This window comes from Nannobrachium achirus, assembly GCF_963921795.1.
Source record: "Nannobrachium achirus genome assembly, chromosome: 8".
Classification (NCBI taxonomy): domain Eukaryota; kingdom Metazoa; phylum Chordata; class Actinopteri; order Myctophiformes; family Myctophidae; genus Nannobrachium; species Nannobrachium achirus.
In genome coordinates this window covers 26,629,985-26,641,788 of record NC_137817.1, presented here as the reverse complement: position 1 = coordinate 26,641,788, position 11,804 = coordinate 26,629,985, and the positions used below count along the sequence as shown (strand labels likewise).

Below are 11,804 nucleotides of genomic sequence, written 5' to 3'. Positions count from 1 at the left end.
CTTTGAATACACGTATTTTTTTAAGCGTGTGTGTGTGTGTGTGTGTGTGTGTGTGTGTGTGTGTGTGAGAGAGATTATCTGCGAGCGCACACACACGTATATTTCAACAACCAGAAGCGACAACGATTCATATGGTTTCTACTTTAATAAGAATGCACGTCGGCACCCCATCATTTTCTTCACTTTTAGGCTATCATTTTACAAACTAGATATAAAAGGCCATAAATAAATGACATAAGTTACATGTACCTAGAATTCCTCGACAACAACAACAAAAAAAATACATAAACAAAAAAACAGACAAAAACAAAAGATGAAAAAAAAAGACAAAGCAAAGTTTGCGAGAATGTTAGATCTACATGGCTAGATCATATGGCATCGGAAGGCATACAATGACCAACATTAACTGTTAGGTTTTTTTTTCTTCTTCATTATTTCATTGAACTAAAGGAAAAAAGTATTTTACAGTACATTCTGCTTTTCTTCTCTTTCTCAACATTTCTTGCATAATTCCACAACAGGTCCTTTTTTTCTACAGACAACAACCCTAAAACAATGCACCACCAAAAGAAAAATAAAAGCCAGGATTAAGGACGGAGGTGTTTTTTTTTGTATTGTGTGAAGCTTCACATAGGAGTTCAAAAACATTCAGATATTAAAAAAAAACCAAAAGAAGCAGATAGAAGAAGAGTACAGTCCATTGGTTGAAAGCAGTCCGCGGTGTGATGTTTACTGGAAGAAACAAAAATAATATCATCCATGATTTTCTCCTTCTTAAAACTCGCTTTTCCCAGCTCCTGATCTTCTGTAGTGTACGTTGGTGCGTCCTTTTGAAATGCCTCTGTACATCCCACTGCAGAAAGACGTTCGTTCCACCCAATGTGCCTTGTTTTTAGTTTAGTTTCTTTAGCTCAGAGAATCCATCGTCATTGACTGTCCCTCTGTCCGTCAGTCTGTCAGGACAGCAGGAGTGCTGTTGTCACACTGTCCGTGTGTCCTACCGCAACTCACTGCACGAGGCAAAGCAGGAAATGTGGTGCGCTCCAGAAAGCTGTTTTAAATGATTGCTGCTGCCGAGTAGAGCTTGCACAAAGGAAGCAATACGCCTCACATGGTTTCTGACGCCACAAAAGCAAGTTCATTACTTTTTTTTTCTTTTCTTATCAAATGTCTCAAAAATAACACAAGTCCATAATCTCCATCTCCACAGTGGCATGAAAACAGACACAAATATTGATAGTACTTTCAAGATACTGTCAGTCATACAGCACAGACACTCTCACACATGCACTCTCTCTCACACACGCGCACACGCACACACACACTCACACACACACACACTCAACATACATTAACGGCCAAATCAAACGCTCATTACTGTACATGCAAACAAAAAATATAAAACGACACAAAATAAAACAAAATTTCTCCAAAAAATACAAGTACATTATCCACTGGAGCAGGGCCTCTAGATTATATTACATTCTTTTTAGTGTTCTTTTTTTTCAGGTTGTTAATTCATTCATAGTGTTTGCAGTAAAGTCACTGGATTGGCTGCAGAGTGCGAATGGCCAGTTTGTCAGGTTTAACTGTGGCGGCGGTGGTGGTGGTGGCAGACGCAGTGGTGGATTTCTCATCTGGAGGAGACTCCAAGGAGAGAGAGGGGGGGGGAAACACAGCCCAGAGTGGAGGAGGGTGGAGGAAGAGGGTGGAGGAGGGTGGAGGGGGTTCTGGTCATGGGGAGCGAGCGAGGGATCCTGTTTGTAATGGATGGCAGCAGCTGTGGGGAACGATAGAGGAGAGAGAGAGAAGAAAAGAAGGAGAGAAAAAAAAGTCAGGCCACACTCAGTCGCAATGGTTTTTCGAACATAAACAGTTTCTGCCTGACGTCCAAACCTAACCAAGAGTATCCTTCAACCTTAAAGGGAAAAATCTCCTCATCTGCTGCTAAATCCAAAACAGCGTCAGTCAGTGTGCACACATCATGACATCAGCATATCTCAATCCCTCCCCCACACAAGCCCCCGCCGCCCCCCTCCCCCCCGAATCCAAAAAGCCCTTCTTTCCGTTCCAGGAAAGTCGCTGAGAACTATGCCACTCTGGTTTTGGGGCTGCGCGCTAGCCGGGGCCTCACTATGCGAGTCGGTAGCTGATTAATCCTTCTCATCAACATGCCAGTGGCGTCACGGCCTGTGACTGATCACAGACCAGCGTCTATTGATCTGCTCGCTCTGCCTCAGGTGGCGCGACCCGCTTGTTAATTAACACACAGCTCTGGTGCCGAGAGCCCAGCGAGCTCCCACTCAGCAGAGAGAGAGAGAGAGAGAGAGAGAGAGAGAGAGAGAGAGAGGGTGTAACAGAGCGAGTAGTGAGAGAGCTGTTCTAATTAGTAATAGAGCTTATAGACACTTGGATGGTTATAATCAATGTGAGGGTCCTACACTACAGATATAAGAGAACATCTATATTGCATTTGTCACAGTGGCCCCAGTCTCAAGAGAAACTGGAGGTTGTTAAAGCTGCCAATCTTGTCCTTCATATTCCTGTCATCGTACGCATTCATGATATGTCCTACGTTCACTCTGTCTTACATACATTTAGGGGTGGGCGATATGGTGATGAATATCGTTGAGACGATACAATGTCTCCAAGATATGCCTTTTCAGAGATATCGTATATATCGTGATACAATGTATGTACAAAATACAACAGAGATTCATTGCAGAATTCATTTAAACATGCATTTTGGTCAGAATCTGTAGTTCTCAAACTTTACTGTACAATGTCAAGGTCTCCCCATAACTCTGACAGTATACAAATGAAACCAAATGGACCCGTTTGTATACTGTCAGAGTTACATACTTGTAAGGGTCAATTTAGACCTCCCAAAAGGAACCCAGAGAGTCCCTGGACCCCACTTTGAGGACCACTGGTCTAAATGGACTGTTACTCCTTTTTCTTTTAGGTTCTGTTACCTTGTACTGTAGGTGGTTGTACTATTAAGTAACTTGAAAAGTAACCATAAAAACCAAAATGAAAAAGAATCGTGATAAGATTGTGTATCGTGATACAGCTTGGAAAAATATTGTGATATTGTATTTTTCCATATCGCCCAGCCCTACATACATTTTATATCCAAACACTACATATGGAAAAATTGTAACACTCATTCTTACCATGATGACAGCTTGAATAACAACCAGCAGGAATTCTCTTGCTTAGCCGCATGCTGATGGTGATGACGATGCTTAGTTATTACTCCATCTTGTCTTGCCGCGTCGTTTTGTCCCCAACCGATCCTTCTCCCTCTCACAGCCACTTTTAGGAGGCCAATTCACAGTAGCTTACTGGCCCGCAATAGGCTGTCCATTAGAAGCGGTAAGGAACAGTCTGACCCATGCGGGGAGGGGGCAGGAGGCAGGGGTGCGGGGTGGAAGAATCGAAATCCAGCGCGTTGGGGGTGGGAGAGGGGGGAGAGGGGGTCTAGGGGACGGGAATGCACCTACAGAAAATCAAAGACATTCTTGGCAACGTCCTGAGGGCAACAATATACACAGGACCAAACAGGTACGTAACGGAACAAAAAAAAGAAAAAGCAGGGCCTCCTCGAGGTAAGTCCATTCCTACGCAGAGTAGACCCCCCTCCTGCAGCCTCTCCCCCCCCACCTCCACCCCCACCTCTGTTCATGTGGGGGTCCTGGGATCCTCCGTTTTGTCCGTCAAGATATCAGACAGGTCCGGTCCAGAGAGAAGAAGACGTCCCACACAAACAATTCATGTACAATAAAACACAGTCACAGGAAATTAAAAAAGAAAAAGTCTGCTCCGTCCGCGGATTTATTCCAGAAAACAAATGTTCCAGAAATGACGCTCTGCCCAGGGAGGGGAGAGAGGTACTGCCCCCCCCCCTCCCCCTCCCCCTCCTTCGCAATCCTTCCTTCCACTCCGGTCCAAGGCACTCCAGATTGGCCTCTCGGAAGCACGATTCTGTCCGTCCGTACGTACGTCCGTCCAACAATTTGGAAACACCGCGGACAGAATTATCCCATTCTCCGCGGGAAAAAGGGCAAGGTAAAGGTCTGATAAAAAAGTGCCATTTTGTCACCACTTTTTTTCTACTTCTTCTTTTTTCTTTTAGATCCAATTTAAAGTGCATGGATGAGGTAAACTATTTCTTCATAGTTTATTTGTCTCTTGTTTGTTTTTTGTTTTTTTCATTCGTTTTTTTATATTTAATCTTTTGCGTTGTTTTTTTCCGTAAGAAAGGAAGCTGTTTGTTTTTTGTTTTTTGATAATAATAATATAATTTTTTTTATAGCTATGCTAGATGTCTCAGACGGGAACCATTCTGCCTTGCATTTGTTGCATCTGGGACAGCATTCCCTGGACGTTGGTCAGGATCTTGCTCTGGTGCGCGGCCGAGGAGATGCCGATGCGCGCCATGTCCCTGAAAGCAGAGAGAGAGGGGGGGGGGGGGGGGGGAGAGGGAGAGGAGAGAGAGGGAGAGAGCCATTAGGACCAGGGTCAACAATAACACAACGGATACAGCCGAGTGCCGACGACCTCGTTCCACATCATGATGGCTTTCACAGCCCTGCGTGCAGGGGCGTCACAAGGGGGGAAAAGTGGGACTGAGTTACTAGGCCCCAAGGTGGAGGGGCCTTAATTATTTTATACTTTAGCTATAGACGGGTTTCTGGTCCACGTCACGTTTGATTCGGTACCAAAATTAGCCAATGAAACCAGGCTTAACCAGCGCTCCCCAAAACAACAGGTTTGGGGATTGGACGGACTGATTACATGATACAGTCACCTGTGCATTTAGTCTCAATGTTTGTAAACAAGAAACCCGTCTATGGAAAAATAGCAGATATACAAGCTCGCAGCGCGGTGCCGCGCTGCTTGTATAGCTGCTTATTTTCAATAGTTAAAGCACAAAATAATGCGTTCCCAGTCTAAATAGGTTAAACCCCCTCCCCCTATGAATAACATTCATGGGGGGCTCGCAGTGAATCCTTGTACCCTGGGCCCAGAATTTGGTGCGACACCCCTGCCTGCGTAGACACCGGCCCAACTGCTTCACTGCTCAATCAGCGAGTCCTCTCAACAACAACACATCAATCCTACGGCCTTGTTTATATTACGGTGCACGGTATAGCTTGAAAATAAGTCATTTTCTGTTATTTAAGTCAGTGTTTCGCAAACTTTCAAATTTCAAGGTTTCCCCTTAACTCTGATAAGTGTACACTGTCAGAGTTACAGACTTTTATGGGTCAATTTTGACCCCACCTTGAAAAAACCCATAATAATCCCTGGAATCCACTTTGAGAACCACTGATTTAAGTTATTCACTGTCGTGGGTTGAATTATTAAACATTATACAGAAGTCATATTGTATATTAGATTACAGCAAACTGACTGACATGTCATGAAGAGCTACACAAACATTTGTATTTATTAAAACATTTAACAAATGTGTTTGTATTCTGTGCATATATGTAATATGTATATACTGTACAGTATATATACATACAGTATCCAGTATATATACATACCGAATACATACACACACAAGAGTGGAGTGAAATGTACTGTAATTATTTATAAAAAGTCATCAGGTTTCCTACTCTTGCTCGCCACATTTCCTCCCGTCCCTCCATCTATGTTACACAGTGATTATTTTACTATACCCCCTCTCTCATGCCCAGGGACGTGCTGGGCCCCTGATTCAGCCCGGGAAAGAGAGTTGGAGAGGCCCTCATTGCGCGCTATAGAGAGAGATCTCTCCCTATAGCGCTCCTGCTACTCAAAGATTTGCCCTTTTCAGATCATGACAAGTGACAAGCCAGTGGGCCAATTACATGAGTTATATTTCGTCGTTGTCGGGTGGAAACCATGTATGTCCAAAACCGTTTGTTTTGTATTTATCATTTTAAAAATGATTTAAACTAGTGAAAACAGCCGATCTACAAGCACACAACGCCTCGCGTTGCGAGGCGTTGTGTGCTTGTAGATCTACTGTTTTCACTACTTTTGTGCGACTGCCTTGTATGATGAAGCGAAAAGAATTACAAATTTGAAACTTGGAGATACAAGGTTTCTGCCCGACAGTGACGATTTACTTTGTTGGCCGCCCAGCCCCCAAAATGGAACGAAGGCCGACATTTTATTTTTATTTTTTTCTTAATGGCCGGCCTGGACCGGCCGGGAATGAACCGGCCGTTCGGGAGTTGTCCCGCTTTTCCCAATGGCCAGCACGTCCCTGCTCATGCCCCCCCCCCCCTACAAGCCCCTCAGACTCACTCCTGTGTCATCTGCACCACGGCCTCGGGGGTGGTGTATCCTCCAGCCGTGAAGTTGTCACTGTATCTCTCCATGCCGATGGCCTGCAGCCAGTCCTCCACAGAGCCCACGGCCGAGGAGGCCTCCGGGCTCACCGGCTCCAGTAGGGTGGTGTTGGGCCTGGGCGGGACAAGGCCAGGGACAGAGGTGGTGGTGGTGGTGGTGATGGAGGGTGGGGAGGAGAGGAAGAGAGACGAAGGATAGGCGAGAAGAAAGATGCAGAGAGGAGAAGAGTGTTAACTTATGACACATGAAATATGCCGATTTTTAAATAATTTTCTAGATGTATTATTTCATATGTATACATTTAATAATATTGTCACTGTCTGGCCAAAACCTCTTAACTCCAATTTTTGAGGTTTTTGATTTTTTTGGCATAAATCAGGGCTATAGTGATCACTTACATCTGAGTGTTGGTTAAAATAATATCGAACATGGAAAGTAGTAAAAAGTGCTTGGGACAAAACCTCCACACTTCCTGCCAAACCAGCTAACTCCACCCAATTGGCCCTCTCTTTTTTTTCATAAATATGTGCTATTGAACACCTTTTACGTTTGTGTGTTGGTTAAAATAATATTGAACCAATGAAAAGTAGTAAAAAGCCCTTCGGTCAAAACCCCCTAACTACACTTGAGCTCATTTTCCCGAAAATGAACATTTTGGAGTTAAGAGGTTTTGGCCCGACAGCAGAGATATACAAAATACATAAATGTGTAGAGTATCAATCAAATCATCAATCATAGGCATTTTGAGGGTCTTTGGCATAGAATAAGTGATCCTGACTCAATCCATGTGCAAACACTACCCAACACCAGCTAATTAAAACAGGGCCTGAGGTGGTAAGAGGGGTGACACAACATGCCCTCAGGCCTTCTGGGAACTGGAGTCTTCCTGCTCTGATCAATCTTCTCATACCAGAAGGCCATGACACAAAGTCCATGTGCCATGACAAAGAATGACCGCTATGCCATAAAATGGTCCATTTCTCGCCATCGCTTTACCATCTCTCTTTCTCTCTCTCTCTCTTTAATTTCTCTTTCACTGTGAGCTCCCCCATGATGGGATCAGCAGGTTTTGTCAAACTCGGCCCTCCCTCGCGTCCCCTCCGTATTTGTCCTACTGGAATCCGTGCCAAGTCAAACAGCAGTTCCTTCCCTCAGTGTCACCGACACAGTTCGTTTGGTCTTATTTGAAGAGAAAACAGGATCCAGCACAGCACACACTCCAGTGAACTCCAGCGCGCACCACAGCAGCACGCTCTCTCTCTCTCTCTTGTTCAGATAGCCGTTGGTACACACTGTGCCTCATGCGGACTGAATTACTCTGTTTTTCCTTCCCTTTTCCTTTTTCCACTCTCCTCCTTTGTGCCTAGAGCTGGGACGGCATTGGCAGCCATTAAACATTTACACGGGGCCGGCCAGTCTGAGGTGAGGCACTGGCCATCTCGTCCCGCTCCACTGAGCCTCGCTTGATCTCTCTCTCCCTTTCTCTCTGAATCCGTCTATTTGCAGTTTTATTTCCATCTCTCTCTCTCTCTGCTTTCTCTCTCGACTCACTCTCGTTCTGCCTCCATAATTTAAAAGATATCTACAAATTGGTTTCAAGCACTAGTACGTACGTACTTCTGACGTGTGCTGGATGGTGAAAGTTTCTAGTGGTGAACTGTGTGAGAACTGGATGTCAAAACTATAACGTGTGACCCTCCACTCGGTGTATGGAACAGTGCTGTGCAGTGACCCCTTTCCATGCACGCTCAGTCGCTCACACATGTTCGCGTGCGCGTGCACGCACACAGGAGCTATTGTCAACTTTTTCTTAAAATAAAAATAATGTTTCGAAAATATTTTATAAAAAAGATTAAGCTTCATATACGTATGAGTTTCTATTAAAAGATTACCACAAAAAGCGTAAAATAATGATAAAATAATAATTTTGGCCATTGTCAGACTGACTTTGTTTATATCTATTCTTTTATTATGGATTGCTAAGGGATATAAACAAAGTCAATGACAATGGCCAAAATGATTATTTTATCATTATTTTACGCTTTTTATGGTCATTTTTGAATAGAAACACATATGAAGAAAAAGTTGACTATAGCTCCTTTAAACCTAAATGCCTAACCTAACCCCTAAGCCCAACCTGAATCTTATAGTGAGGGACATTTATATGTACCCTCACAAGGTATAGTAATAAAAGTACACACACATACACGCACTCAGTCACGCACACATACAACTTATTAAGTCCCCTTATCCTCACATACCTGTAAAAGCAGCATTTATTGGATTCAGTCCTGCTAATTACTCCACACGGACCCTCTCGCGCTCTGTATCCCATTAGGTGAACGTATGTGCCCGCTTATGAGTGTGTGTGCGTGCGCGCGTGCCCCCACGCTTGTTAAACTAAAACAGACTCCCGCTGGCCTGCGTCGAGTCTGTAAATACACACACACACAGGTCGTCCTTTTAACGCGTCTAGCTGCTGGGAAGTAATGGTGTCGGAGCCGCAAGGTCGTGTTTGTTTTCAACTCTGCGTTTGCGTCGTAATTTCTCCACTCTGTTCGAGCGAGTGCATTCCTCAGCGTACGATGCCATTAAGGCCGCTCACCGCAGGACCCCATTATGAAGGGTGTTTGTGTTACAATAAACTGTATACCGCAAGAGGGTAACACTTAATGGGGAGTGTAAATACCAACGAGAGTAGGTATTTGGGTGTGCACATACACACATGTGCATCTGTGTGTATATGTGTGCACATGTGTGCCTACCCATTTGTGTATGACGTGAGTTGGCGCGTTTGTCGGCATGTGCGTAAACAAGTGCATCCATATGCACGAATGCTTTCTTCCAATTGACCTCAAAGTCCTCCGATTTTTCACGCAAACTGATCGGCTAGGCTGGAGTAGGGATGGGACGCGCTGTGAGCTCGTAGATCGGCTATTTTTTGGCAAAGACATTTGATAGAAAGTGGAAAAGAAGACTGTATCAAATGTATTTATAAGTACCTTTTACCAATTATAGAGGGTTTAAATGGTACCGGATATGCAGCTCGGCAAATAAAAGGTGAATTGATCCCAGTGCATGACGGAGGACGATATCACAATGAATTAAATCTCCACGATACGATTATCGCGAGTGTTTTTTATCACGCTAAACGATAATATCACGTATCGTCCCATCCCTAGGATGGCGTATGGTTCAGTTCCTTCCTTCACACACACTGGCATCCTCCTTACCTAACGGCGGTCTCTCCTCCGGTCCTCTTCAGGCTGTTGGGGTTGCGGATCAGCTTGTCCAGCATGTTGACGATCTGTCCGAACTTGGGCCGGTCGGCACGCTCCCTCTGCCAGCAGTCCAGCATCAGCTGGTGCAGTGCCACGGGGCAGTCCATGGGCGGGGGCAGCCGGTAGCCCTCATCGATGGCCTTGATCACCTGGAGAGAGAGAGAGTTCATTTTACTAACCATTTAAACTGGGTTAAACAACAAAGTCTGTATATACTTTGAGCGCTTTATTCCATCCCCACACACCAAATCATGCAAAGTTTGTTTTTAGAAATAGAAACAAGAGTCAAACTGACTGGAAGTCAAACAGGGGGTCAGGACCCATTTGTGGGTCACAGACCAATTTGTATGGGTCGCGACTCAAGTAAAAATCCCATTTTATATTTCCACGAAAAATAGAATATATACAGAATTTCAAAGTTTTTTTTTTTAAATGTATCATTTTATTTTTAGAATGAAAAAAAAAACAAGAATTGTATACAGAAAATCCATAAAGAAAATATAATAATAATTAAGAAGTAGTGAACATAGACAATCTACAAGCTCTCAACGCGACACAAAGTGCCACGTTGTGAGCTTGTAGATCTGCTATTTTTTGGGTCACAGGCTAAAAAGTTTGGGAACCACTGTGCTAGTGTGTGAGCCATTGTGGCCGATAGACTTACGTCCTGGTTGCTCATGTCCCAGTATGGCCGCTCGCCGTACGACATCACTTCCCACATGACGATGCCATAACTCCACACGTCGCTGGCAGAGGTGAACTTCCTGTAGGCGATGGCCTCTGGCGCCGTCCAGCGAATGGGGATCTTCCCTCCCTGGAGGACACGGCGACAGTGAATTAATGACAAGTTGACACATAGAGACACACACACAAACTAAACAGTAAAATCCTCAATTGATTTTAGATTCCAGGAACTCTCTAGGTTCCTTTAGGGGGTTCTAAATTGGACAAATGGACCCTAACGGGTCCATTTGTTTCCATTTGTACACTGTCAGAGTTAAGGGGAGATCTTGAAATATGAAAGTTTGAGAAACACTGGGTTAGACAATCAAATCTATAATTACAATCTATCTACCCGACACACACAACACACTTACTCTGGTAGTGTAGGCAGCTTCAGGGTCGTCCTCCAGGACGCGGGACATGCCGAAGTCAGACACCTTACACACCAGGTTGCTGTTGACGAGGATGTTCCTGGCTGCCAGGTCTCTGTGGACATAGCTCATGTCTGACAGGTACTTCATACCCGAGGCGATGCCACGCAGGATGCCAACCAGCTGGATCACCGTGAATCGCCCGTCATTCTTCTACAGAGAGTAAACAACGGAGAGAGAAAAATGCCTCGGTTTAGACAGATATTCTTCGTTTCAGGTGAGCGCATGCTTAACCCCGTGGCTAAGTCACAGTGAGTGAGACACATTGGAATACACTTACTGTACACAGTCATAGGATTGAGCTTATGATGCAGAGTCTTAAATATTTTGGGCAGAGCATCTGTTATTAGTTAGATGCATACTCTTGTGTTAAATATAGCAGCGTTTGCAAAATCTGCATTGTAAAATCCTCCATATGAATGTCTTATGAATGTCTTTTAAGGATGAGAGTAAGAAAAACTGTGGAGATCAGCTATTTTCCAGTTGTATAACAGTTGACAGATTGGCATTAGGAAATAATAATTGAATACTCTTAGCACACTGTACACATGTTTAACTACTTACTTACTTACGTTAACTACTCAACTACAAGCTACTGAAGCTAGATAAACCAGCACCTTAACAACATCAAGCATTTACCTAAACACTGTGTGGTACATCAAATACCGAACAAAACAAAAGATGAAACACTCCGTTTATCACCAAAATCCCTTTCTGGATCTTGGTGAAAGAATGCGTGTGAACGGCCCGATGTTTGTGTGCCGACAGGAAACGAAGGGAATCGCTAGCAAAAGAAATGCTGTAATCCTCATTGTGTTGTGGGGTGATTTCTTGGGGATAACATGTCTCTGATCAGATGCGATCAACGCTATATACACCTAGGCACACACACGCAAACACAAACAAACAAGAACACACAGGAGACGCATGACTGACCCTCAGGAATGCATCCAGTGATCCATTCTCCATGTACTCTGTGATAATCATCACTGGCTTACCTGAAAAGAGAGAGACAGGGAGA

The 11,804-nt window shown here is 44.2% G+C and overlaps 1 protein-coding gene across 1 annotated transcript in view; it reads right to left on the bottom strand.

The window, feature by feature from the left end:
• Positions 1-3,943: 3,943 nt before the first annotated feature.
• epha4l (eph receptor A4, like) overlaps positions 3,944-11,804 on the bottom strand; it is a 74,180-nt gene continuing 66,319 nt past the window's right edge. The window contains 6 exon segments of the mRNA XM_080732313.1: positions 3,944-4,447; positions 6,304-6,462; positions 9,582-9,778; positions 10,294-10,443; positions 10,727-10,936; positions 11,720-11,781. Coding sequence (XP_080588439.1) covers positions 4,333-4,447; positions 6,304-6,462; positions 9,582-9,778; positions 10,294-10,443; positions 10,727-10,936; positions 11,720-11,781 — 893 coding nt within the window. The 3' untranslated portion in view covers positions 3,944-4,332.